Source organism: Corvus cornix, chromosome 14 (assembly GCF_000738735.6).
Source record: "Corvus cornix cornix isolate S_Up_H32 chromosome 14, ASM73873v5, whole genome shotgun sequence".
Classification (NCBI taxonomy): Eukaryota; Metazoa; Chordata; class Aves; order Passeriformes; family Corvidae; genus Corvus; species Corvus cornix.
In genome coordinates this window covers 6,963,870-6,991,632 of record NC_046344.1, presented here as the reverse complement: position 1 = coordinate 6,991,632, position 27,763 = coordinate 6,963,870, and the positions used below count along the sequence as shown (strand labels likewise).

The following is a 27,763-nucleotide window of genomic DNA, read 5'->3' as shown; positions in this document are numbered from 1 at the left end:
GGCCCCGCCGCAGCCGCAGCCCCGTGTCCCCCTCACGCCGCCTCCATGGCCGGAGCCGCCGCCTCCTCACGGCCCCGCAGCCATCTTGGAGTCACATGACGTGCGGCCTCCGACCCCGCCGGCAGGAAGCGAGGCCACCGCCTCCTCCTCTTCCTCAGCTGGAGTTGTTTATTTTTACCGTCGTCGCCCTTTGTCGTTACCGATCCTGGGACGGGCCCAGCGGCGGCGGGAAAATCGAGGCGGGGCCGCGGCGGGAGGGGACACAGGGGACGCCGCGGGGCATCTTGGAAGTTGTAGTTCTGTGCCGCAGCCGCGGCTGCGCTTTACGGCAGGACGTGACGGTAAGGGGGAGCGACAGGAGAGCGCGGGAGATCGGCCGGTGAGGGAGGAACGGGGGGAAAAGAGGGAAGGGAAGGGGAAGGGAGAGGGAGGGGGCTGCCCCAGCTGAGGGACAGCCCGGGGGGATCAGGGGTGGCGAGGGGGCTGCGCTGCCCCGGCCGTAGGGGGAGAGGGCAGCCCCTGCAGGGCAGGAGAGGGCCGAGGGACAGGATGCGGGACCCCCCGACAGCTGTGTCCGGAGGAGGGTGACGCCTTCTCCATCCCCGTGCGGCGCCGGGGGGGCTGCCCTGAGCCTCCCGGCGTGGCTGGTTAAAGGCTGAGCGGCCGAGCGGTGACATCAACCATCTCTCTCCATGCCGGCAGGATCCGGCCCCCGGACGCGGAGCAGCAGCATGCCCTGTCCCCGCGGGAGCTGGCTTTACCTCCTGTGATGAACCTCTACGTGCGGCTGTTTACCAGGGGCAGGATGCTGCCCCAGCCCTGGCGCTTCTTCTCGCGGGCCGCCGAGGACTTGGCGCTGCAGAGGATCCGCAAGGTGCTGTGCGTGGCGGAGAAGAACGATGCTGCCCGAGGGATCGCTGACCTGCTCTCCAACAGCAGGATGCGGCGGGTAGGAACACCCCACATGGTGCTGCTCCCTGGTACACGGACAGGAGTGGCTTAGCTGGCTGGGGAGGGTCCATGGCATGTGCGGCAGCCCCAGCACTCTTGGCAGAGCTTGGCATGGACACTTCACGTCAGCACGTGCCACACTTGGCACTGTTTGTGTCTCTGAACACACGAGGGTACAAGAATGGCTTTGTTCTGTGGATGAACACCGCTTGCCCAAATGTATTTGGGAGTCTCAGATCCTTGTGGTTTAAGTCCAGTGGGAGCTCCCTCTGCCCAGGCTGCCTTCCCCAGGCACTGAGCTCCATGGTGAGGGCCCTCTGGGTCGTTCCTGGGTTAGCAGCGTATTTCAGAGGCTTCAGAAACTGACACCACCCATTGGCATGCATTTTCCTATCCAAAAGCACCACTTCTGCAGCATCAGCGTCAGGGTTTACTGGAGTTCACCAAATAAAGCAAAAACAGGCTATGGTTTGGAGAAGAGGAATTGAAAGATCTCTCCTCCCTGCTGCTCTGGGTTGTGACCGTTAACAGTTTGCATAATCACCTGCTGTTTCCAAACTTAGGAACTAGAAGGTGCTTCTAGACCAGAATCAGAGAATCGTTGAGGTTGGAAAAGACCCCTGAGATCATCAAGACCAACCTGTGACCAATCCCCACCTTGTCACCCAGCCCAGAGAACTGAGTGCCATTTCCAGTCACTCCCTGAATACCTCCAGAGGTGGTGCCTCCAAATTTCCCTGGGCAGTTCCAATGCTTGATAACCCTTTCCATGAAGAAATTCTTCCTGATGTCCAACCTAAACCTTCCCTGGCACAGCCTGAGGCTCCTTCCTCTCATCTTGTCACTTGTTACCTGGGAAAAAAGGCTGACCCCCACATGGCTCCAACCTCCTTTATTTGAATAAAAGGTGTTATTGAGAACCTGGGCGCTGACAGTCCCAATGAAGAAATCATCCTGCTTCTGTAAAAACAGCAAATACAGAATCTAGAAACTTCCATGAGTCCCATTTAGGTGGGAGGTAACCCTGGGGACACTACTTGTCACTTGGAACAGGACAGGTGTTTGTCAGGAGTTCCTGAACACTGGCCAGCCCCATTAAACAAATCAGTTCTTCATTATCCATGGGGAGATAACCGTGGAATCACCCTCAGGAATGGTTTAAAATCCTCTTACTTTGGAAATCACCGTTTCAGTGTCTCCATAAATGGTACAGGAGATTTCCATCCCCTTGCTGCAATTCCTGTTAGCTCCAGTACCTGGTTTTCCTTTGCCCTGTGCCTCCATCCCAGTGTGGATAAAGCGAGATGGGATGGATTTGTTTCTTGTTAAAAAATTAATTAAAAAAAAATTAAGAGTTTGTTTTCTGTTAAAAGCCAGAAACTCAGGAATTCTTTTCCTTCCAGAGAGAAGGGTTTTCCAAGTTCAACAAGATCTATGAATACGACTACCAGATGTTTGGCCAGGTAAGAGTTTTCTCTCAATCTGCTGCTGGATTAATGAAGTACAAATACTAATTAATAAAAGCCATTTGTCAGGAGTTACAAAACACAGCTCCAGCCATGGGGATGTTCTGCCCAGAGATAAGGAAAAGTCAGATGTTGTTTTCTTGGCTCAGCCACCTGTTTTGTTGCTCTAAATCTTTCAGCTTTCTGGTTTTATGTCAGTCAAAACCACATTGCTGTTTAGAATTGGGAGCTTCCTACAAAAACTGAGGATAAGGCCATGGATAGAGCTTGTTATGATGTATTAGTTATGGCTGCCCCATCCCTGGAAGTGTCCCAGGCCAGGTTGGATGGGGCTTGGAGCAACCTGGGATAGTGGAAGGTGTCCCTGCCCATGGCAGGAGGTGGCAGTGAATGGGCTTTAAGGTTCCTCCCAACCCAAACCATTCCATGATTAACAGGAGAAAGGTGTCACTAATAATGTAAATTGAGAACCCAAGGGAGATTTGGGGGCTGTGGGTAGTTTTTGGTGAGTGATGGGCACTAATTTCCTTGCTCTGTCTCTTGCAGAACGTTACCATGGTGATGACATCCGTGTCAGGACATTTACTGGCTCATGATTTTATCATGCCATTTCGCAAATGGTTGGTACCTCATGCCCCTGGCAGGAAGGGCTTTGTCATCTCTTGCCCTTCACAAGAAGGGCCTGTCACCTCCTGCTCTCATCCTCAACACTGCAAGCACCTCCTTCACACAGCCTTGGGACACGGCAACCTCAAAGACAAGGGGGCAGGGAGGGACTCTAACTCAGAGCAGGGTGATAAGTTCCAAATTTTATACGAAACAGCCAAAATATTGTTTCAAATTCCTGTCTTCAGAGTGCTAAAAAATCCTAAAGATGTAATACTGGTTAAAATACATCAAGGCAGGGAATTTAACTGATTCCAAAATGGGATGGTTATGTGTTCTTTGTTCAGCTAGGAGCTGTTCTGGGAAGCAAGGTTCTTTCTCTGCCTTACCTCCTTTTGTTCTCTGGGCTTCAAATAGGAGAAGCTGCTTGTTGCCTTCCAGATTTGCTGTTATCTCTGGCTGATTTTTCATTCTGTTGCTTTTAAATGTTACTCAGCATTTCATGTGAGCTCTGCATTGTCTGAGACTAGGCCTGTAATAAAATACATTAATTCCAGTACTTGGAGAGCACCAGTTAGTGTCTCACAAATGTGTGTTTTAGTTTATGTGATGCACACATGTTTGTCCTCTGTTTTCCAGGCATAGCTGCAACCCTTTAGCTCTTTTTGATGCTGAAATTGAGAAGTATTGCCCTGAAAATTACCTGGATATCAAGGTACATCATGGTTAAGACTTTCCTTGAAACTGAGCTCAGGGGTTGGTTAAACAAATATTGTCCCAGACAGAAGGATGATCTTATCTTTGTCCTTAACATTCAAATTTCTGCAGTTTAGCAGATTCCTCCTACATTTCCTAGGACTATATATGCTGTTCATTTGTGACATTGAAACTCTTCTTCTCATGTACAAGTAGTGCTAAAGCTAAAAATAGAAATGTTTTTTTCCAACAAGGTGGAATCGGTGATTGTGTCTCAGTTTTATAGAAAAAGACATTTTTAGAAAACAGATTGTGGTACATCTCACTCCAAGCCAAGCTTTTAACAGAATTAGATGTAAATAAATGACTCAAATCTTTTGAAAGCTGCCTGATCTCCTGAGACACACAATAACAAGATGTTATTGCAACAACCCATCTCCATGGATACACGTTGCGTTTCGTGTTCAGTGAGTCATTCTGAAATTAAATGACAAAGCAAGCAGCCTGGAATGTTCTCCTTGTGTTGTTTTTCTCCTCTCAGAGAACCCTTGAACGAGAAATCCAGCAGTGCCAAGCCCTGGTGATCTGGACTGACTGTGATCGAGAAGGAGAGAACATCGGCTTTGAGATCATCCATGTGTGTAGAGCTGGTGTGTAGAGCATCTTCATCAGTCTGAGTTTTAATGTTCTGATGGTTCAACAACTCCTTTAGCAGAGGAAAATTCTCAATTTTATTGTGTCCAGGTTAAATGCTGGCTAATTCTGATCAATATGTGGCTCTGATAGATCAGAAATGCATCCAGCTGTTGGAAAGCTGTAGAATCAGTTGACAGCACACTCTCTCAACAATAGCTGTTTATTAATTGCTCCTTTCCGTTGGTGTTTGAGTCACTCTGATTTCTCTTCTGTGTGTATCTGGCAGTAAAGCCAAACCTCCAGGTTTTCCGAGCCCGCTTCTCCGAGATCACACTTCATGCTGTCAGATCAGCCTGCGAGAACCTCACCCAGCCCGACCAAAAAACGAGCGATGCCGTCGACGTCAGGCAGGAGCTGGACCTCAGGATAGGTACGTGAACATCTGTTACTGCAACCTCAACACAAGGCAGAAATGCTCTCTGTAGTGTCATAAACCTGATTTTTAGATCAGATACAACTAAATGACATTTTGTGTTTTACGGGAAATGTGCTCTTTGAATCAGAGAATCATCAACACCAAGACTGAGTCCAACCTGTGACAGTCCCCTCCTTGTAAACCAGACCAGAGCACTGAGTGCCACAGCCAGTTGTTTTGTGAACATCCCTAGGGATGGTGACTCCACCACCTCCCTGGGCAGTCCATTCCAATGTTTAACAGCCCTTTCTGTGAAGAAATTCTTCCTGAAATGAGGAAATCTCTCCTTTAAGCAAATATTAAGTTTATAGTTCGTGCAATACTGACAAGCTTCTTCAACTGAGTATTAAACAGAGTAAAATTAATGCTCAGATTATTAAAAGGATCTGAAGTGCTGTGATTATCATTCAACGTTGTACTATTCAGTTCTGGTGCCCATTCTGTTTCCTCAGGTGCTGCCTTCACCAGATTCCAGACTCTGAGGCTGCGGAAGATCTTCCCTGATATTTTAGCAGATCAGCTCATCAGCTACGGCAGCTGCCAGTTCCCAACACTGGGATTTGTAGTTGAACGCTTCAAAGCCATCCAGGCCTTTGTTCCTGAAGCCTTCTTCAAAATTAAGGGTATGTTTGGGGAAACACAGCCCTGGGCTCCATCTTGGAGGGTTTGATGTGGATAGAAAGGAAAAACATTGGCGCAACAAACACCAAATGCGGCAGAGGTGGTTTCCTCTTCCTCTGCCGTGACCACTGAGCAGAGCTGGAAGGTTTCCAAGTGCCTTTGTGGTATTTCCATTTTGTGGCTCCTCTATCAGCCAGCTCTGTTGTCCATCACAGTGACCCACAACCATGAAGATGGCAGCGTGGTCTTCAACTGGAAGAGGAACCGGCTCTTCAATCACACAGCGTGCCTGGTCCTTTACCAGATGTGTATGGAGGTAGGAAAGCTTGTAAATAGTTGCATAATCCAGATTCAGCCAAACATTCCCTGTATCTGTCTTGTTCAAGACTTTTAAAGAACAGTTTGTGTAAACTCCTAAAGGAGATGTGGGTTTTGTTTACTGTGTTTAGGATCCAGTAGCGACTGTTGTTGATGTTGTGAGCAAGCCAAAGAGCAAATGGAGGCCCCTGCCCCTGGACACTGTGGTATGTTTGAACTCTGGGAAGAATTTCTCTGAAAAGAACTTTGAACAGATGTTTTACTCACTGCTCTGAATTATCCACTAATACTTTTGGGTTTTCTGGCTCTTCCCAATGCAGGAACTGGAAAAATTGGCTTCCCGCAAACTGAAAATAAATGCAAAGGAAACGATGACATTAGCAGAAAAACTCTATACTAAAGGGTAAGAAAGCAAGACTTGGCTTGGTAAACTTAATTCTTTTAAAAGTAAATGGCCTTTTGTCCAAAATGGGAAGCGTCTTGGAGCAATTCTCAAAGTGCTCTCCTGTCTTTCTTCCTAAGGTTCATTAGTTACCCCCGAACCGAGACCAATATTTTCCCCAAGGAGCTGAACCTCTCTGCTTTGGTAGAACAGCAAACACAGGACCCAAACTGGGGAGAGTTTGCACAGAGGATTTTGGATCAGGGTGGGCCAACCCCTCGGAGTGGAACCAAATCCGATCAGGCTCACCCTCCCATTCACCCCACAAAATACACCAGCAACCTGCAGGTGGGTATAACCAGAGGGAGCTGGATGGATTGTGTTGCTTGATAAATAAAGATAAAAGTCTTAACATGGTCATTAGCAGAAAATCCTCACCTGAGTTCCCACTGATTTTGTGATGTCTTGTTAACCTGGGAGGACACTGACCCTTCCCACTGTTCGATCTCAGGGCAATGAGCAGAGACTCTACGAATTCATCGTGCGCCACTTCTTGGCTTGCTGCTCTCAAGATGCCAAAGGACAGGAAACAACCGTGGAGATCGACATTGCCAACGAGCAATTCATTGCTCAAGGACTCATGATCCTGGCCCGAAATTACCTGGAAGTATATCCTTACGACAAGTGGAGTGATAAGGTAATCCCCTTGAGTGACATAAGTGGGAGAGGCTGAAGTAGCACTTCACTGCCAACTTCAGACTTCTCTGAAAAACATCTTTTGACCATTTCTGGCCGCTTCACTCAGAGCCTTTGTCCTGAGTGAATGGACCAGGAAGCATTTTCAAAGAGATTCTCCTTCCCTTCAGGTTATCCCGCTGTATCAGAAGGGGTCTCGCTTTCAGCCCACCACGGTGGAGATGGTGGATGGGGAAACCAGTCCTCCCTTGCTCCTCACAGAAGCAGATCTCATTGCTCTCATGGAAAAACACGGCATTGGTCAGTGTGGGCAGCGTGGCCTCTCGCTCTTGGCAGAGGGAGTTCTCCCCAGGGAATTCTCCAAATGTTGCTGTAGATAAGAAATCACTTAAATGTGCATAATAAAGGGATATAAAGGGCAAAGTCCAAACATCCTCAGGAGCCTGCAGAGCACCTCCAGTACCCAGGGAGATGGGCAGTTTCATGTCCAGGGTGTGCCACCAGCAGCTTGCTGGCCTCAGTGCCAGTGGGGCACCAGGGCAGTGCTGCTCCTCACCATAAGTTGTGTCCTTGTCCCTGGGCACAGGGGAAATCACTCCTTGGCCCTTGATTTGACTGATATCTCTCTGCTTCCAGGGACTGATGCCACCCATGCCGAGCACATCGAGACGATCAAGACGCGGATGTACGTGGGGCTTACAGCAGATCAGCGCTTCCTGCCCGGCCACCTGGGCATGGGGCTGGTGGAAGGTGAGGGAAGAGCCCTTACAAAGATGGCAGGGTCCTTCACCTGCTCCTTCCTTTCGCTTACCATTCCATATATTCCTCAGGCTATGATTCCATGGGCTACGAGATGTCCAAGCCTGACCTTCGAGCTGAGCTGGAGGCTGATCTAAAACTGATCTGTGAGGGGAAGAAAGACAAATCTGTAGTGTTGCACCAGCAGGTCCAAAAGTACAAGCAAGTCTTCATTGAAGCTGTGGCCAGAGCCAACAAGTGAGTCCTGCCTTTGCCCTCCCTCTTCCTTTTGCTTTGCTCTGCTGGGAGCTGCTGGCTGCTCATCTGAAGCTCAGCCTGGAGTGAGGGACCTTGTCACACTGTTTCCCTGGAATGAGGGATCCTGTCACACTGTTTCCCTGGAGCTCTGCCCCCTGTGTATAGGCACTTGCATGGGAAAGGATGACTCGCAGCCTGGCACGCTGTCAGGAGTTCCTGACAGCTAAGGGTTTAAACCAGGATGAGCAGTTAAGATTAAATTTGGGGATGGCAGCATGCACTGACCTCTCATGTTGTACCCACACCTTTCCTGTTCCAGAAATGTGGCGCTGAGTCAGTGTACTCGTGGAGATGCTCAGAGGGGCTGTGTGGGGGGCAGCAGGCTCTGAGTCACTGCAGCACCTGATTGCTCCTTGCAGGGACACACAGGATGCTCTGCTCATTTCTTCACAGGTTGGACCAGGCCCTGGCTCAGTATTTTGGAGAAGCTGCAGAAATTCCAGAGCAGGATGAGGTATACCCAGAAACGCCTGTTTCTGTTCGGAAGTGTCCCCAGTGCAAGAGTGACATGGTCGTGAAGACCAGGAAGAATGGCGGGTTGGTGACCTTCCCTCTTGTAGCCTCCTGTGTTGGTTTGTGTTTCTCCAGGCATTCATTTACCTCCTTTGGTAAAAGCTTGGAAACCTTGGGCTGCAGCTTGCTGACTCCACCAGCTACATGAGCTGTGTGGACTCAGCTGAACCTCTTGTCAAGTGGGTATTTGCCCTTAAAAATTGCAGTTTTGACAATTTCTGACGGCTAAGAAGACACAGGAATGGATCCCTGACTGTCTTGACTTTGCCTTTTCCTCATCCAGTGCCTTTGTCCCACGGCAGGTTCTACCTCAGCTGCATGGGCTATCCAGCCTGTAAAACTGCAGTCTGGTTCCCTGACTTCGTGCTGGATGTGACCAGGGATGAGAGCATCTGTGATGTGTGTAAACCCCATCCAGTTCACAGGTGGGTCATGCCAGTTATCCCCTGTTGGACACTGGGGCAGAGACTTCCATGGGCTAGGCTGGACAACCATTTTCCATTCCAGTCTCGGAAAGCTGGAGTAGCACTTGGCTTGGGGATGGAAAGAAGAGGGGTTGGGGAAACTAGTCTCCATATAGCAGAATCAAAACAATAAATAAAAATTCAAGTTTAAATTGAGGTCTGTTGATGAGAAACTGGGAGACTTTGACTCTTCCTTTCCTTGCAGACTGAAATTTAAATTCAAGAAAGGCAGCGTTCCCCCTGTGATGCCTCTGGAGTTCGTTGGCTGCATTGGAGGCTGTGATGAGATGCTGAGAGAGCTCTTGGACCTTAAGTACTTGCACAGATCATCCCAACCTGCATTGTCCACCACCCAGCCCGGGCATCACCTGCAGGCCAACCACTCCCTGAACAGAGCCAGCAGTGAGAGCAGGCAAGCCAGGGGGACCTCAAACCCAGCACGGGGACACCTGCTCTCCATCAACTCCTCCAGGACCCCCAGGGCTGCTCCTCCAGTCGCTCCAGACGATGGGAATGCTGTGGTGTGCAACTGCGGGAGCGAGGCGCTGCTGCTGACTGTGCGCAAGGACGGCCCCAACCGCGGCCGCCAGTTCTACAAGTGCAGCTCCAGCACCTGCAACTTCTTCCTCTGGGCTGACGAGCAGCCACAGGATGGAGGCACCGCAGCTCCCCGCAGCTCCATGCAGCTCCAGCCCACCGCTGGAAGAGCTGCAGCGGGATTCCAGCGCCCAGGAGGAGGGAGAGAGCCCTTGGGAAGCAGCAGCCGGGATGCTGGAGGTGGCGCAGTGTGCAATTGTGACCAGCCTGCCGTGACACGCACCGTGCAGAAGGACGGGCCCAACAAGGGGCGGCAGTTCCACACCTGCCCCAAGCCCCGCGAGCAGCAGTGCGGCTTCTTCCAGTGGGCAGATGAGAACGTGGCACCAGGTATGGCCGGGCTGGGGGGAGGCACAAGGGCTGGAGGCTCTTCTTAAGCTGAACAAAACAAGGAGCTGCTGGAGAGGGTCCAGTGGAGGCCACAAAGATGATGCAGGGTCTGGAGCATCTCTCTGATGAGGAAAGACTGAGGGAGCTGGGCCTGTTTAGTCTAGAGAAGAAAAGACTGAGAGGGGATCTCTAATGCATATAAATATCTCAAAGGTGGGTGCTGAGAGGATGGTGCCAGACTTTTTTTTGTGGTGCTCAGCAACAGGATGAGGAGCAATGGCCAGGAACTAAAACACTACAAGCTTGACATCAACATGAGGAGGAACTTCTTTACATTAAAGGTGGCAGAGCTCTGGAACAGCTGCCCAGGGAGGTGATGGAGTCTCCCTCTCTGAACACATTCAAACCCACCTGGACACGTTCCTGTGTCACCTGCTCCAGGTGACCTTGCCTTGGCAGGGGGGTTGAACTGGCTGATCTCCAGAGGTCCATACATTTAACAGATGTCAGGTTTGTCTTCAAAACATCTGTCAGCAGCTTTACAGCGCTTCAGATGTTGCTCTTAACAACAAAGTCTGGCTTACCTTTCCAAGTGCTGGCAGCATACATCCCCACAGCACACATCCAAGCAGGATGCGTGGCTTCTATGTGCAGTAAACTTCATCCTCTGTCTGTCCATGACTTGTTGGATAAAGCCCAGCACTCTTTCCAACAGTCTGTTTGGGAATTTGTCTTCCCAAATTACAGTGCTCAGCTTTATGAGAGCTGTTACTGACTTGGTCCAGAGTTGGAGCCATGGCACCACTTCTGGACATCTCTAACCCCATTCTGGCATGCCAGAAATCCAGTTTCCACAGGGAAACTGTGCTGCTCCCTCTGCCCTAGTTTAGGGGTGCAGGGAAAGGGCAAGTCATGCTGGAGCTTTGATCAGAGATGAAACTGAGTGTGGAAACTTGCTGAAAACAAAAATAATGACAAAATAAGGATGCAAAAGAGAGAGAGCTGACAAAAAAGAGACATAACCAGGTACAGAGGGAGATATGTGGTCTTGTGAGAGATCCTCCTCCTCCTCAGACATTTGGGCCTAAAGGGGTAAAATCAAGTTTTCAAAACTACTTAAACCCCAAGTTCTTCTCTGCCATGTTTTGTTTCTGCTTCAGCTGCAGACCAGGGTATGCCAGCAGGCAGATCAGCTTTCCCTGTGCTGTTCCCGTATGTCTCTAATGCTGCAAGACAAATGGGTAACATTTCACTGTTCAGACAAGTCTGAAGCAACTGTAGGTTCAGGAATAATCTGAGAATCCTTCATCTGCTATTTTGAATTTACCTTGTGTTTGTCACCTATTTATGTTTTCAAAGATCTGTAAATTCAAGTTGTTTATCTCTAGGCCCTTCTGGAGATGATTCTTTGAACCACTTCGGCAGCAATGGATACTCCAGAGGGTTGGGAAGCAAGGCCAAGAGACCAGGCAGTCTCTCCTCAGGATCTGCTGCCAAGAAACCACGGACCTGCAGCGTTTGCCACCAGCCTGGGCACACAAGGAAAACCTGCCCTCAGAACCACTGAGCTGGGATGGAGCTATGAGAGCCTGGAAGGACTGGGGTTGTGAACTGTTGCAGGAGCAACCTCTGCCACAAGGAACTGGACTCTGGAAACAAGTCCCTTGAGTGCTTTTTGGAAGGGCTGATTGCAGGCTGCTCCTGCCAAGGGATGCCATTTGTTACAGCAAGGGTTCAACCACCTTGGGAAAGTGGTTCCACTACCAGCTTTTGTTTCCAGCTGCTCTTCTGCTGAGCAGATTGGGATAGTCTGAACATTTCAAGGAAGCACTTGGAAGCTGAGTCTATGGACAAAACTGTGCTGGATTGTCCCCCTGCACCATCCTGGTGGTTGTTCCTGCCCTTTCCATACAGGGAAGAGCTGGATCAGGGCCACCAGGACAGACACCAGGGCTGCTGAGCTCTGCTCAGTCCCTGGCTTTCCACAGTGTGGAATTTAAGTTCCCTTCTAAGTTGATGTTACCTGAGCAACATTCCTCCTTTTTTGTCACCCTTACCTGCGTTGTCCCTGCTAGTGAAGGAGGGTCAGGTGCAGAGGAGCTGGATCTGGTGCTTGCCCTGGGAGGAGCTCAGCTGCAGTGCTCAGGAAAAACCTTCATTTTAGATGGTCGCTGAATTTGAAGGCAAGTTCTTCCTCAAACTTTGAGACATGCCTTTGTAATGCTGCTAGCTGATGAAAGTTATTTTTGTCAAACTACTAAGTTTCTTATTAAAATATTATTTAAATTTTAAATTTGATGCAGTGACACCTTAATTCTGCCTAATTATTTCTTCCTACATAAAACAGTGAAGCTTTTACTGTAAAAGCATCCAGCCAAATCTTGCTCTTTCCAATCACTGAAACAATACAGGAGCTTTCTTGGCAGAAATTCCCCACAGTAATTTAGAAGTGAGCTACAAAGAGATGGGAAAAGTGTTTTTTATCTCACCAGCTGCATCTGCTGACCCGGGACAGACAGAGCTGGCTGAGCTGAAGGGAGGCTCTGTTTTCCTGTTCTGAGTTCAGACTGAAGTTCCCTGGGAAGCCAGCCTGCCTCTCCCCTCGCTGTTGGGGCTTCCTCTGTTCATGAAATGAGGGAGATCCACAGGATTCCTATGTGCTCTGCTGCCAGGACCTCCAGTGCTGCTCAGGATCCTGCTCCTGGGCACGGAGCAGTTCCTGGGGTCAGCACTGAGGGGACGGGTAGGAGGCTGGAGCACTTGGAGGGCAGCTGGAAGCAGAGCCACAGCAGCACAGGTCTGAAAGAGAGCATGAAACTCTGCAGCAGTCCATTGCTATCGGGCCTAAATCCATGCAGAAAGTCAGGAGAATTTGGGTCGCATTTCTCTGCACCCCTCACTCCCACCATTAACAGCCGTGGCCTAAGAATACACACCCTGGGCTAAAATAACAGGATTACAGGGTTTTGGAATGCAGTTGCTGAGCCACAGCAGGGCAGCAGCCTGGCCAGCCACCCTGGAATGGCAACAGCAGTGGGAAGCAGCTGTGCAGGACACAGGGAGCAGGTGGCATCAGCCAGGACCAGCTTTAGGAGTCTAACCCTGGTCAATGCTCAGCTGAGCCCTGTAAGTGGTACAAGCTCAGTGTCCAGACAGCTCTGTCCACACGGCAGTCAGGCACTCTGTGGGTCCAGGGCTTTGGAAGAGGAGGAGGAAGACTTTGCAGGATGGGATCTTACCAACACCAAGCTCTCCGTGCAGCAGGAGCATGCCTTGGGTGGCTCCCAAGAAGGCCACCACAGCTGGGGGGTCACTTCAGCCCTTACCAGGGGAAAGGAGACAAAACAGAGCTGACACCAGAGAACCAGTGTGCACAGGGAAGGTTTATTCTCATCACTAACACCTGGGAAGTGGTTTGGAAGAACAAAGTAATTGTCAGACTGGGAGGAAAAGCAGGTTTTTTTCCTCCCATAAACAAGATAGCTGTAAAGAAACCTAAACCACAACAGCTGCTCACAGTGGAGTCCACAGGATTCCTCCAGCTCCACCCATGTGCAAAACCAGCTCTTCCCATTAAATATAAGAATAAATTCCTTTGCTCTGGGACTAGAGCCAGACCAAACCCTACTAGCAGCCACTCAAAGGAAAAGAAAAAAACCAACAAAATACCCAAACAAAATATATCTTCTTAATAAAAAGCATAAACCACTTCAGTTCCTGCAAGCACTCTGCTCACAACATCATTCCTGCCCTGCATCCCCACCCCATACCGGGGGGCTCCAGGGAAAAAGGACATCAAGACAGCAGCAATACATGTGTGAAAAGGTGACCAGACAGACTGGGAGGGGACACAGTACCTGCAGACAGACACTGGCAGCCACCCACCCACCAGGGAGAGGACACAGCCCTGCTGCAGCCTCCAGCTGAAACCAGGAGCTTCCCCAGGGCCAGCAGCTCTTTTTCAGGACGTCTTCCAGCAAAACACTGCATGGGACAAGGGCCCCTTCCTCGGGGCAGAGCCAACACTGTCAGAACAAAGAGGTAGGGCTGAGCTCGCCCCTTCTGGCAGCTGGAAGGGTTTCCAAGGAATAAACCCCCAGCCCCATTTGCTATGGCTGTACCATCAAGCACCCAGACAACAACCCAGATCATCCACGGGGCTTATTTTGGATTGGCAAAATCCCTACAGGTGGGTGAGGCTCCCCCTCTGCCCCAAGTGCTGGCACAGTGAGACCACGTGCAGTGCTGGTGACAGGACCCACCCAGGACGCTGCACCCGAGGGGTCTGCAGGACACAGCAGCAGGAAGGGGCTGCTCTGCTCCAGCTGGTCTCAGAGCATGAGGGGAGCCTGACAGCTGGGACAGGCAGAGGACACTGGGAACCAAACATGCTTCACTTGGCTCCCAGCAGACAGAATTCACCTGTGAGTGTGGGCTGCCCTCACCCCAGGTTTGGCAGAGCCTCCCAGCCAAAGGCTCCTTCTGCCAGCCCCCACCTCTGCTCAGGCACGTCTTATTCACACAGGAAACTTTTTTTTTTCTCATAAAGTGCAAGAACTTTGCCTCTTACTGACTAGTCACCTAGAAGCATCACAGCCCTCACAGCAGGGAGCAGCAGGCAGGGGAGCAACACCCCACGTTGAGGAGCTCCCGACACACAGGTCACTTCAGCAGGACCTCTGGCTCAGACATGGCCCTGTAGAGCACGAAGCCCATCTCATCGATTTCTTCTTCCAACAGCCCAGAGAACAGGTTGATTTTGGGGTTGAAATAGGAAGGCAGGACCCCTTTCTCCAGGTAGGCCACCAGCTCCTCAAGCACCTGCTGGAACCTGTCAGCAAGGCTTTCCTCTGCCCAGTCTGAAGCAGTGTCACTGAGGTGCAGGATGACGTGGGTCACGGGGCTGCCGCCCAGTTTGTGCAGGCTGGGCTGGCTCCTGCAGACGGCATTCAGGATGCGGAGGCAGAGCTGCCGAGCCCCGGAGTCGCCAGCATCCAGCTCCTTCACCCTCGAGACCTCCACCCTGTAAAAGCTCTCCAGCCAGAGGTTTTCCACCAGTCCTTCAGGAGGAACAGCCAGAAGAACCTTGTCCTCCATTTCCACCACTGGGAAGAGGGTGATGCTCAGCTCAACCTGATCGTGTTTGACTTCCAGCTTCAGGTCTCGGGAGGCCACGACGGGGTGGATGGCACAGCCCAGCAGGCCACCGATGGCCGGCCAGTTGATGGAGGCCACCAGCAGCTTGTGGAGGGTCTCGTTGAGCACACTGGAGGAGAGGTAGCGGCCCACGATGAACCTGTCCCAGGGGCTGCACCCACGAGGGAAATACCCCAGATCAATCCTCTTGATCATCCAGTGCTGGGGGTTCCTCACCACAGTGTCCTCTCCCGAGATGAGGCTCCAGAGCCCAGTGTCGAGGACCACCGGGAGCATGAGGTGGATGTGGTCAGCTGCCAGGACCTCGAGGCCGTCGAGCAGGGCTCCGCTGAGGAAGAAGCGGCCGAAGGGCAGCTCCGGGCACTTGCTCCGCAGGAAGTTCTGCAGTTGGGTGCAGATGCTCCTGGCCAGCTGCAGGACGAGGGACACTTGGATCTCGGGCACAGCCAGCTGGCTGCTGTGTGAGAGGAGCTTCTCCTGCAGCGTGAGGCAGCGCCCAGGGCTGGACTTGACCTGAGGAGCCTCCAGAAGGGCAGAGCAGCCCCTGGGATCTGTGAGCAAGGAATGAAGTCACAGCTCTGAGTAGATCATTTGCAATCCTCAGCAGCAGAGGGGAAAGCATGAGTTGGGTGCCCAGCTCTCAGGCCACCCCTCTGGAGGTGACAATGGCCCCCGCCAAGCCCTCTGATGCTAATGGCACTTCCCAGCCCCCCAGAGCCCAAACCAACCTCAAAACCTGATTGTTCCCAGCCTCACTTCTCAGCTAGAGATGGGAACCAGGCAAGGGACTTGCTGCCAGGGTCAGAGAATCACAGAATATGCTGAGTTGGAAGGGACCCACAAAGGACCCACTCCTGGCCCTGCACAGACACCCCAACAATCCCACTGTGTCCCTGAGAGCGTTGTCCAAACACTCCTGGAGCTCTGGCAGCCTTGGGGCCGTGAGCATTCCCTGGGGAGCCTGGTCAGCGCCCGACCACCCTCTGGGGGAAGTGCCTTTTTCCTAATAACCAGCCTAGACTTCCCCTGACACAGCTCCTGCTGTTCCCTCATGTCCTGTCACTGGTCAGCAGAAGATCAGTGCCTGCCCCTCCACCTTCTCACACAAGGATCCTACAAACGATCCTGCTCTGGGTCCAGTATCTCAGGACATGGCCTGGACCGAGCTGGGCCTGTTTCCCACTTGGAAAAACACCATCTCCGTGGGCAGCCAGACAAGGCAGCCTTTGTCTGTGGCAGGTCCCGAGAACACCTTCCTGCAGGCAGAGCTGACCCAGAAAACGAGCACAGCCAACACCACTCCAGAGGAAACAAACCCCGAGAGCCCCCGCCCTGCAGCGCTGGCCGGGACACCCTGGGTGTTATCAGAGGTCCTGTTTCCACAGGCATTGCCTAAAAAGGGGCCGTGGCTCAGGAGCCTCCCAGGAGGGCAGGCTCAGTCGGGTCAGCTTTCCGGACACCGAGCTAAAAATAACACGGAGCTCCCGGACTGCCGGGAGCAGCGGCACAGCCACCCCGAGCACATCAAGGTGATCTTCCTGACTGGGCACTGTGAGCCTCACCTGGCACCAGAGGCCGAGCTGGAGAGAGCAGAGGCTCGCTGAGGTCTTCCCTTCTCTGCTTCTTGGGAGGTTTTGGTGGTGTCTTGATCAATGCCAAGTCCTGCCAGCTCTCCTCCAGGGACTTCTGCTCAGCTTTGGGATCGCCTTCATCCCGAGGGCTGGTGGCTCGGTCGATCAGCTGGAGGGAAGGAAAACCCAAGCAGGCAAGCTGTTGTCTTTGTTTCCCCCAAATTATGGGTGACAACAGCCCCTCAGGAGCACACACATGGGAGAACAGCCCCACTCAAGGCTTCTGCTCAGAAAAACACCCAGTTTGGGGGGCCACAAAGGTGCACATCATGTTCCTGCGAGTTTTACGTGGGAAACAGATACCCAAATACAACTTAAGTCCCAGGTGCCTTTTGGGATGGGATACTGTATCCCAAATGCTCCAGGCAAACGGAACATGGAGGTATGCATGGTCCCACAGGGTGGGAGCGGGCAGCTCCATGCCCATGGCACTGCTGCCAGCACCGGTGGCATTTGTGCCACATGCAAGGAACCAGCTCAGGAGCAGACATCGAGGTTTGTGGCACATCTTGCCCCACCACACTGGGGCCAGCCCAGTTCTCTGGGCATCTTCCCGCGCTCTGATCCCCGCCCCAGCCTTACCCTCTTGACGGCCAGCGTGGCGATGGCCAGCACGGCCGCGCCGCTGACGCCCAGCACCAGCCTGGCGTTGGCCAGCAGCACGTCGAACACGCTGCCCAGCCCGTCGATGACACTGCCCAGCCCGCCGTTCTCCTGCCGCCTGCCCGCTGGTGCCAAAACGCCGCCATGGTCGCCCTGCGGAGAACAGGAGTGTCAGCCCGGGCTGGGGGAGCTGTCTCCCCGGGACAGGCGCGGACGAGGGGGCTTGGGGAACAAGGGGTTCCACTGGCACGCTTTCCTCCGGGACAAAGGCTCTCGCCGCCGCCGGGACGCCTGGCTGCGGCGAGGGAGCAAGGGTCACCCGGAGAAGCGACACCCCGGGGGAGGGACACCCCAGGGAAGGAAGAGGCATTCCAGGGGAGGAAGGGACACCCCAGAGAACGGGTACCGCCGGGAAGGGACAGCCCAGGAAAGGAAGGGGCATCCCGGACAAGGAGCGGACACGCCGGGGAAGAGTCACCCGCTCCTCACCCGGCCCTGCCGCAAAGCCTCGCGAGGCACCTGCGGCGCTGGGGCGGTACCGCGGTACCGCGGCCCCGGGAGGGGAGCCCCCCTCCACCCCACCGAGCGAGGGGAGGCGGCCGGGCCGGGCACCGGCACCGGGACCGGGACCGGGACCGGGACCGGGACCGGGACCGGGACCGGGACCCGCGCCCCCCGCCCCGCACTCACCGCGCGCCCCCGGCGCGGCCCCAGCCAATGGGGGCGCGGCGCCGCGAGGCCCGCCCGCCCGCGCGCGGAAGTAGCGCGCGGCCCCGCCCCGCCCCGCGTGCGTCACGGCCGGGGGCGGGCCTGGCGGGGCGCGGTGCGCCGCAGGGTCCCCCCGCCCTTCCGCCATGGCGGCCACCGGCGTCCTGCCCTTCGTCCGCGGTGTCGATCTCAGCGGCAACGACTTCAAGGTGCGGGGGAGCGGGAGCGGGGGACAGCCCGGCCCCCAGGGCCGCAGCGGGCCCGGGCTCCGCGGGGTTGTCAGGCCTGGCTCGGCCCCCGGGGCGGGGGAATCCCGGCCCCGGCCCCGCCCGGGGTGGGTGACCTGGGGCAGCCCCGGTCCCGACCCCGTGGGCACTGCGGGGCCGGGCGATCCGTGACCCCCACCAAGCCGCTGTGGCTGGGCAACCCGGCCCCCAGCCCACGGGGTCCCAGAGGGACAAGTGATCCCCGAGCCTCCAGCTCCCACTCCCATAGGACTGGGCGATCCCAGCTCCCAGTCCCGTAGGACTGGGTCTCCATGGCCCCCAGCTCCTAATCCCCTAGGAATGATCGATCCCCGCCCCCCAGCTCCCAGTTCCTTAGGAGTGGGTGATCTCAGCCCCCTAGTTCCCAATCTTATGGGACTGGTTGATCCCAATCCCCACAGCTCCCAGTCCTATAGGACTGGGTCATCATGACCCCACAGTTCCCAGTCCCATAGGACTGCTCGATCCCAAACCTCCCATGACCACAGAGCATCAGTCAGCCTGAAGTCCCCAGATCCTCATCCCATGGGACAGGTGGTTTCCTCACCCTCCTCCTCCTCTCCAGGGCGGATACTTCCCGGAGCATGTGAAGGCAATGACGAGCCTGCGCTGGCTGAAGCTGAACCGCACGGGGCTGTGCTACCTGCCCGAGGAGCTTGCTGCCCTCCAGAAGCTGGTGAGCCCCATGTTTTGGGATGCAATGGGGCTCTCCTGTCCCACTGGGGCTGTGAGATCTGACGGGAGCCTGTTCCCTGCCAGCCTCGTGGCTCAGTGGCGGATGCTCTGGTGTCTAATAATAGCACTGAGCTACAATGTGTGGTTGAAATCAGATGCAGGAGCTGTCGGGAATGGGGTTGAGATGGACTTGCACTTGGTTTCACCTTTTTTTTTCTAGAAAACCAGATTAAAAACCACTCTTAGATCCTCTGCCCTGTAACAGGAGGGAAGGGTGATGCTTAAAATGGAGAGGATCAAGGGTTTTGGGGCTTTTTTCCCTTCTCCTTTGCTAAAGTATATAAAGAGCAGGAGCTGGCAGCTGCCTGGCTTTGCTTTTGGGCAGCTCAACCAGGCCCTTGGTGGAGTTGTGGCTCAGCTTGGCTTTGCTGGTGTCCACAGCATGTCAAGGACCTCATCCTGTCAGTGTCAGACAAAGTCACTGCTTCAAATGCTGCTAGAAGTCCCTGTCCCTGTGCCAGGTGCAGGGAATCGCTCTGTGCTACTCAGAGCCACGCTCCCGCCAGCCCTGCTAGGTTCTTGGGAGCCACAGCAAGACTCAAATCCTCACATCACACCCACAGCCTGCCAATTCCTTGTTTTCCTGAGTAGGCAACAGCCGTGGCTGGTGATGCTCAGAGGAAAACATTCCCCCGGGGAAATTCCTCCTACCCCAGCAGTGTCCACGTCTGCCCATTTCCGGATCACCCAGTGAGAGGCGTTCTCGAGAACTGGGATCTGTTTGCACAGGGACTGTGTGGGACTGCCACAGGCCAGCTTGGTGGCATCCCAGAGCACCCCAAACCCTACAGCAGGGCTGAGGTGTCCAGCCAGGGCTAGCCCAGGAAATGAGGGATGTGGAGGCAGCACAGGCACACTGGGCCAACCAACCAGTTTGAGCCTGGGAGTGTCCCAGCAGCCCTGGGTGTGACAGGGCTTCACAGGTCCCCAGCTCTCCTGGGATGGAGGAGCCTCCACATCAATGTGGGGGCCCAACCATTGCCCTGCACAGTCCCAGCTCTTCTCTCTGCTCACTGAGGGCTTGTCTGTGTTTTCCCTGCAGGAGCACCTCTCCGTGAGTCACAACAGCCTCACCACGCTCCATGGAGAGCTCTCCGGCCTGCCCTGCCTCCGGGTGAGTGTCCCCCTCGTGCCTCAGGGGTCCCCAGGCACCTCTGGATTCTGAGGGCACACAAGGATCATACCTGGGGGCTCAGCAGGCAGCTGCATTCCTGCCTCTCTCGCCTTTCCAGGCAATCGTGGCTCGTGCAAACAGCCTGAAGAACTCGGGAGTCCCTGATGACATCTTCCAGCTGGATGACCTCTCAGTGCTGGTGAGTGCAGAGTCTCCTCAGCTGATGCAGGAGCCAGCTCAGACTCCTGGATCCCATTCCTGCACCTTGGTGGCTCCTTGTGCTCCTTGGGAGCACCAGTCCCAAGCCCATGCCTGAGCTGCAGGGAAGGTGGCTGTTGGCAGGATGACCCTCTGGCAGTGCCTCCTTTAAAGGCTGATGCCATGGCTGTGTTCCCTGTGTGCTGGTCCAGCTCCTGCTGTGCCCCTGGAGACAGCCCTCAGTCCTCAGGTTTGGGTGGTAGTGGCTGGGCCTGGGGCAGAGGGTGACAGCTGCTTTGTGCTCCCATTTTCCCAGGACCTGAGCTACAACCAGCTCACAGAGTGTCCCCGGGAGCTGGAGAATGCCAAGAACATGCTGGTCCTCAACCTTGGCCACAACAGGTGGGTCCAGACCAGGGTGACCATCTCCCCCTCCTGGCCATGGCCACCTCTGTTGCTGGGTCCTGCTCTCTGCCCCTCCTCAAGGGAGACCTGGGGCTGGTGCAGGTCCCAGGCAGCCCATAATTTCCCCATATCCCTGCAGCATCGACACCATCCCCAACCAGCTCTTCATCAACCTGACGGACTTGCTCTACCTGGACCTGAGTGACAACAAGCTGGAGAGTCTCCCCCCACAGATGAGGCGCCTGGTCCACCTGCAGACCCTCATCCTCAACAACAACCCCCTCCTGCACGCACAGCTCCGGTACAGCCCCGCTTCCCAGGCTGGATCCCAGTCAGGCAGGGCTGGGGCGGTGCCTGCTCCATCCTGACGCTCTCTCTGCCCTCTGGCTCTCCGTGGTCCGCAGGCAGCTGCCGGCGATGACGGCCTTGCAGACCCTCCACCTGCGGAACACCCAGCGCACGCAGAGCAACCTCCCCACCAGCCTCGAGGGCCTGGTGAACCTGGCAGGTAGGACTGGGGCATCCAGCCCCACAGAACCCTCCAGGGGCTCCCCCAGCCCTGGTGTGGGTCTGGCTGGTGGGGTCACCCCCTTGTCTCTTCCCCCAGACGTGGACCTCTCCTGCAACGACCTCAGCCGTGTCCCCGAGTGTCTTTACACCCTGGGCAGCCTGCGGCGCCTCAACCTCAGCAGCAACCAGATCACAGAGCTGTCCCTCTGCATTGACCAGTGGACCCAGTTGGAGACCCTCAACCTGTCCCGCAACCAGCTCACCTCCTTACCTGTATGTCCCTGCCCCTACATGGCCTCCCTGCTTGTGTTTCCATGGTTTTCCCTCACCCCACCATCTCCCCCTTCCCCAGTCGGCCATCTGTAAGCTGACCAAGCTGAAGAAGATGTACCTAAACTCCAACAAGCTGGACTTTGACGGGATCCCCTCGGGCATCGGCAAGCTTACCAACCTTGAGGAGTTCATGGCGGCCAACAACAACCTGGAGCTCATCCCCGAGAGTTTGTGCAGGTAAGGAACACACAACCGGATCCGCTCTGTCCCCAGGAGGGAACACAGAGGTTGTGTGGTCACAGGTCACCCTGGGCTGGCCTGTCACCAGCATCACTGTCCCACAGGTGCTCCAAGCTGAGGAAGTTGGTGCTGAACAAGAACCGCCTGGTGACGCTGCCAGAAGCCATCCACTTCCTGACGGATGTGGAGGTGAGCACCCAGCACCTCTCTGCCTTGGTGCTTGTCCTTCACAGCCCCAGCACCTCCCTGGGATCCCAGGGCTGTAGGATGGGGTGGATGAGGTGAGGGCAGGGGAGCTCAGGGACCATACCTGCAGTCTGGCACATGGTTCAGCCCAGGCAGGCCGTGGATTTGGGGTTCCCTCTACATCCATCTCACTGAAGCTTGGAGTGCTCCAGAGATCTCCATCCCATGCCACATCCTCGATGTCCCTGTGAGCGGGTGCTTCACTGAGGTCTCTGCGCCCTCCTTGGCAGGTCCTGGACGTGCGTGAGAACCCCAACCTGGTGATGCCCCCGAAGCCAGCGGATCGGTCCTCGGAGTGGTACAACATCGACTTCTCCCTGCAGAACCAGCTCCGCCTGGCCGGAGCCTCCCCCGCCACCGTCGCAGCCGCTGCTGCAGGTACGTGCGTAGGGATGGGGGGCACAGCCCCTGCCTTGGCACAGCCCTGGAGAGGCTGGGAAATGAGCAGTCCTCCTTAGAGTGCCCCACAAGTGTCGTGGCTGCCTCTCACCCTGTCCCCATGTGCCCAGGGAGCAGCACCAAGGACCCGCTGGCCCGCAAGATGCGGCTCCGGCGGCGCAAGGACTCTGCCCAGGATGACCAGGCTAAGCAGGTGCTGAAGGGGATGTCGGATGTGGCCCAGGAGAAGAATAAGAAGATAGAGGTAGGGTCTGGGGTGGGAGAGGGGCCCTGAGGGCGTCACAGTGTCCGTGGCCTACCCTGGGTGCCAGCAGGGTTCTGGTTGTCCCTAACTTGACCTGTGCCTGTCCCCCAGGAGAGTGGGGAGGCAAAGGCGCCAGACCTGAAGACACGACGCTGGGACCAGGGCCTGGAGAAGCCACAGCTGGACTACTCAGAGTTCTTCAGCGAGGATGTGGGGCAGCTGCCTGGCCTCTGTGTCTGGCAGATCGAGAACTTCGTGCCCACACTGGTGGACGAGGCTTTCCATGGGAAGTTCTACGAGGCTGACTGCTACATTGTGCTCAAGGTACTCGGGGAGGACCAAGGGTCCCCCACATCCCCTGCCCAGAGCTGCAGCCATCCCATCTCACACCCTGTCCTTCCCAGACCTTCCTGGATGAGAACGGTTCCCTCAACTGGGAGATCTACTACTGGATTGGGCAGGAGGCCACGCTGGACAAGAAAGCCTGTTCTGCCATCCACGCCGTCAACCTCCGCAACTACCTGGGGGCCGAGTGCCGCAGCATCCGGGAGGAGATGGGGGATGAAAGTGAAGAGTTCCTCCAGGTGAGGCCAACCCCCAGCTCCCCTGTAGCCCCCAGCCACTCCTGTCCCACCGTCAACCCCTTCCTGCCCCCAGGTCTTCGACAATGATATCTCCTACATCGAGGGTGGCACGGCCAGTGGTTTCTTCACTGTCGAGGACACGCAGTATGTCACCAGGTACAGCTGGGGACAGGGCCTGGGGGGGATGTATGGGGCAGGCAGTGCCCCATGTCCCACCGTGGCTGTCCCTTCCCCAGGCTGTACCGTGTCTATGGGAAGAAGAACGTCAAGCTGGAGCCAGTGGCACTGAAAGGGACATCCCTGGACCCCCGGTGAGTGGCCAGGGGATACCGAGTCCCTGCAGAAGGTTCAGCAGGGTCCACCTGAGATAATATAGCTGCAGTTCTGTGGTGCAAATGGGCTATTCCTGCACCTTCCTACAAGGATTTGGGTTCAAACCCCCACTGGTGCCCTGCAGGGACCTCCAGGATGGGGAGAATGCTCGGCACACCGCACTCTCTCCTGACTCCTCTCACCTCTCTCCACCAGGTTTGTTTTCCTCCTGGACCATGGCCTCGACCTCCTGGTGTGGCGTGGGAGCCAGGCCACACTGAGCAGCACCACCAAGGCCAGGTAGGGCTGGTGGGGGTGCTGGGGTGTGGGGAGCCCCCACACCTGCCATCTCACCTGCTCCCATTGCAGGCTCTTTGCTGAGAAGATCAACAAGAATGAGCGGAAGGGCAAGGCCGAGATTACGCTGCTCACCCAGGGCCAGGAGACCCCCGAATTCTGGGAGGTGCTGGGGGGGCAGCCCGAGGAGATCCGACCCTGTGTCCCCGATGACTTCCAGCCCCACAAGCCCAAGCTGTACAAGGTGGGGAGCTGCATCCACAGGGCCACCAGCACTGCTGGGGTCCTGCAGCCCCCAATAACATCTGTCCCCATCCCCTCTGCAGGTCGGCCTTGGTCTGGGCTACCTGGAGCTGCCCCAGATCAACTACAAGCTCTCTGTGGAGCACAAGAAGAGGCTGAAGGCTGATCTGATGCCAGAGATGCGCCTGGTAGGATGGGGCGGGGAGGTTCTCCCAGTCTGACCAGTGAGACTGGTTTCGTGTCCCTTCTGCCTCCAGCTGTGCCCTGGGAGAGGGAGGTTCGGCCAGCAGCGCCCAGCTGGGGGATGCTCTGCTCTGTCGGGAGCAGGCAGGGTGTTTTCCAGCTGGGAATGCCTGCAAGTGCCTGACCCCCTCTTCCCTGTGGTGCCCTCAGCTGCAGAGCCTGCTGGACACCAAGAGCGTGTACATCCTGGACTGCTGGTCCGACGTCTTCATCTGGATCGGGAGGAAGTCATCGCGGCTGGTGCGGGCGGCGGCGCTGAAGCTGAGCCAGGAGCTGTGCACAATGCTGCACCGGCCCAAGCACGCCATGGTGACCAGGAACCTGGAGGGCACCGAGTGCCAGGTAGGGCACGGACCCCTCGGATGGCTGCTGGGTGCCCGAGAGGGGGCTGTGACCCAGGGTGTGTTACCTGCTCCCCAATTTACACCTCGAACACCTGGAGGTGTTCAAGGAGTGACTGGACGTGGCACTCGGTGCTCTGGTCTGGTTGGCAAGGTGGGGATCGGTCACAGGTTGGACTCGATGATCTTGGAGGTCTTTTCCAGCCTTAATGATTCTGTAATGTAGGTATTCAAGTCCAAGTTCAAGAACTGGGACGATGTCCTGCGCGTGGATTACACCCGGAACGCTGAGACAGTGCTGCAGGACGGCGGCCTGGCCGGCAAGGTCCGCAAGGACGCCGAGAAGAAGGACCAGATGAAGGCCGACCTCACGGCACTCTTCCTGCCCCGCCAGCCCCCCATGCCCCTCAGTGAGGTAGGGCTGGGGACCCCCATGAATCCCCCATGGCATGGGGCTGGGTCCTGATGATGGAAGGGCTGGGGGGCTGACAGAGCACATGGGGCCGCAGGCAGAGCAGCTGATGGAGGAGTGGAATGAGGACCTGGATGGCATGGAGGGCTTCGTGCTGGAGGGCAAGAAATTCACCCGCCTGCCTGAGGAGGAGTTTGGCCACTTCCACACCCACGACTGCTACGTCTTCCTGTGCAGGTGACACCTGGCTCATCCCCTCTCAGGGGCTGGTGGACCATTTTGTCCCCAACCTCCCTGCCCAGTCCTCCCGACTGTCCCATGCCTCACAGCACTCCCTATTCCTGCCCTCAGGTACTGGGTGCCAGTGGAGTATGAGGAGGATGAGGAGAAAAAGAAGAAGGGTGAAGGCAAAGGGGAGGAGGAGGGTGAGGAAGAAGAGGAGGAGAAGCAGCCTGAGGAAGACTCCCAGTGCATCGTCTACTTCTGGCAGGGCCGGGAGGCCTCCAACATGGGCTGGCTCACCTTCACCTTCAGCCTCCAGAAGAAGTTTGAGAGTCACTTCCGTGGCAAACTGGAGGTGACACAGTTTGGGGGTGACACAGGGGTGCCCCAGCTTTACCTCTCTTCTTCCCCATCCCTTCTCTGCCCCTCAGGCTGAGGCAGGGGACAGCAGCAGAGATGGGGGCTGGCAGGGGGTGCAGCTGGACTTGGGGCTGTGTTTGGGAGGTCCCCATTGCCCTGCTGACACCCACCCGTGCCCAGGTGGTACGCATGACCCAGCAGCAGGAGAACCCCAAGTTCCTCTCGCACTTCAAGAGGAGGTTTGTGATCCACCGGGGCAAGCGGAAGGACCGGGTCAGCGCTCCCCAGCCCAGCCTGTACCACATCCGCACCAACGGCGGGGCTCTGTGCACCAGGTCAGTGCCCCAGGGCTGCTCCGGGCCAGCCAGCACCCACAGGTGCCAGATCCAGGTGGGATACCTGCTGGTGGGCACAGCTGCTGGGTCTCCCACTGATTTGTGCCTCGGGGTCTCCAGGTGCATCCAGATCAACACGGATGCTGCTCTGCTCAACTCTGAGTTCTGCTTCATCCTCAAGGTACTGCTCGTGGCTGAGCATCCTCAGGGCTGCCTGGGTGCCTGCCTGCCCCCCTGAGCAGCCCTGACTCTGCACTCCCCCAGGTGCCCTTTGAGAGCACGGACAACCAGGGCATCGTCTACACCTGGGTGGGCAGGGCAGCCGACCCTGACGAGGCCAAGCTGGCTGAGGACATCATGAACCACATGTTTGATGACTCCTACAGCAAACAGGTGAGTGGGCCTCAGTGCCACCTCACCTGGGTGACAGTGACCACCCAGGCCACGCTCAGCCCTGTTCCTGCCCTTGCAGGTCATCAACGAGGGAGAAGAGCCTGAAAACTTCTTCTGGGTGGGCATTGGGGGCCAGAAGCCCTACGATGAAGATGCAGACTATATGAAGCACTCACGGCTCTTCAGGTGGGCACTGGCCTGGAGAGGGAGGCTCCAGTCTGTGCTGGTTCCCTTTCTCCTACAGAGCCCATCCCCCTTGGGAATCCACCAGCCAAAACAGCTGCACCATCACATCCCTTCCCTCTGCACAAGCAGAGTCCTAACAAACTTCATGCCTGATGCTGTCCCTGTCCATCTCCCCACAGATGCTCCAATGAGAAAGGTTATTTCTCCGTGTCAGAAAAGTGCTCAGATTTCTGCCAGGATGACCTGGCTGATGATGACATCATGCTGCTGGACAATGGGCAGGAGGTGAGCTGGGCATGAGGCTGTCCTGGGCCCAGATCTCCCAGTGGCTCTGTGGGCTGAGCCTGGCTCCTGATCCTTTCTGCAGGTCTACATGTGGGTGGGCACCCAGACCAGCCAGGTGGAGATCAAGCTGAGCCTCAAGGCGTGCCAGGTAAGGCTTCCCTCCATCCTGGAACAGCGTGGGGGAGGATTTGGGCACTTCCATGTCCCCTTGGGGCCCTGATCTGGGTGGTGCAGAGCTCTGGGCTGGGGAATACCAGCTCTGGAGGTGGGAAGGGGCCAGGACCCCCACGGCTGTGCTCCGCCCCAGGTCTACATCCAGCACATGCGCTCCAAGGACCCCACGCATCCCCGCAAGCTCCGGCTGGTGCGGAAAGGCAACGAGCCCTGGCCCTTCACGCGCTGCTTCCACGCCTGGAGTGTGTTCCGCAAGCCACCGACCTAAGGGCCGGGGGCACCCGGTGCTCCAGCCACGGCCCCCCCGGCACGGCCAGACCCCAGCACCCCACGCTGCCGCCAACGCCTGCACCCAGCCAGGCTCGGCCTGGAGCCGCCTCCCCCCGAGCCGGGGCCAGTGGGGATCACTGGGGCTGCCCCCCCTGTCCCCCCTTCTCCCAGCACGGGGCTCAGCTCAGCCCCTTCCCTTCCTGGGGGGGCACACGGGGTGATGTCAGCCCCTGCCATGCCCTGCTTGGGGATGCTGCTGCCCTTAACCAGTGCCGAGTGATTCCCAGTTTGGGTGGGAGGATGCTTTGCTAGGAGAACTGGGGGGAGTGAGGGGCTCTCAGCCCTAGGCCTTACAGCTGGTCCCTGCTGTCCTGGGGGATGGACCCCCAGCAGGGATCAGCCCATCTGGATCATACCAATAAAGGCTGCACTTCTCACCTCGACCCTGTCCCAGGCTCTGACTCACTCCAAAATGGGGTCACCCCCCACACTGATCGTGCCCCTCTGCAGCTCAGGGGAACCCCAGCACTGACCTGGCTCCACAGCTCAGCAAACACCTGCAGCCCGGGC

The 27,763-nt window shown here is 55.9% G+C and overlaps 3 protein-coding genes across 4 annotated transcripts; 2 read left to right on the top strand and 1 right to left on the bottom strand.

Moving 5' to 3' along the window:
- The first annotated feature begins 13 nt into the window (after positions 1-13).
- TOP3A (DNA topoisomerase III alpha) lies at positions 14-12,105 on the top strand. Of its 2 annotated transcripts, none has more exons than XM_039559986.1 (20): positions 14-341; positions 703-949; positions 2,355-2,414; positions 2,964-3,037; positions 3,663-3,738; positions 4,261-4,369; positions 4,642-4,785; positions 5,283-5,453; positions 5,667-5,767; positions 5,901-5,975; positions 6,090-6,172; positions 6,292-6,499; positions 6,663-6,848; positions 7,018-7,147; positions 7,484-7,597; positions 7,678-7,843; positions 8,297-8,440; positions 8,719-8,841; positions 9,086-9,807; positions 11,196-12,105. In XM_039559986.1, exons 2-20 carry the CDS (start codon positions 770-772, stop codon positions 11,372-11,374), a joined length of 3,045 nt encoding a protein of 1,014 aa, XP_039415920.1. In that variant the 5' UTR covers positions 14-341; positions 703-769; the 3' UTR covers positions 11,375-12,105. The 2 variants fall into 2 exon arrangements, with proteins under 2 accessions (XP_039415920.1, XP_039415921.1); XM_039559987.1 differs by lacking the exon at positions 14-341 and adding an exon at positions 352-379.
- Positions 12,106-13,170: 1,065 nt separating this feature from the next.
- MIEF2 (mitochondrial elongation factor 2) lies at positions 13,171-17,726 on the bottom strand. Its single transcript, XM_039560574.1, is given in 4 exon segments — positions 13,171-15,515; positions 16,527-16,704; positions 17,178-17,323; positions 17,326-17,726. Coding segments are annotated over 4 exon segments (1,389 nt in total). The 5' UTR covers positions 17,345-17,726; the 3' UTR covers positions 13,171-14,469.
- A 268-nt stretch (positions 17,727-17,994) lies between these two features.
- FLII (FLII actin remodeling protein) lies at positions 17,995-27,636 on the top strand. Its single transcript, XM_039560258.1, has 30 exons — positions 17,995-18,115; positions 18,738-18,848; positions 19,950-20,021; positions 20,140-20,220; positions 20,536-20,621; positions 20,764-20,925; positions 21,029-21,132; positions 21,232-21,407; positions 21,487-21,644; positions 21,752-21,836; positions 22,124-22,271; positions 22,403-22,536; positions 22,648-22,860; positions 22,941-23,120; positions 23,194-23,276; positions 23,357-23,431; positions 23,649-23,732; positions 23,802-23,973; positions 24,056-24,160; positions 24,366-24,557; positions 24,783-24,971; positions 25,066-25,205; positions 25,320-25,545; positions 25,731-25,885; positions 26,006-26,066; positions 26,150-26,278; positions 26,358-26,464; positions 26,644-26,749; positions 26,832-26,897; positions 27,057-27,636. The coding sequence occupies exons 1-30, from the start codon at positions 18,053-18,055 to the stop codon at positions 27,189-27,191; spliced, it is 3,798 nt and encodes a 1,265-aa protein (XP_039416192.1). The 5' UTR covers positions 17,995-18,052; the 3' UTR covers positions 27,192-27,636.
- Positions 27,637-27,763: the final 127 nt, after the last annotated feature.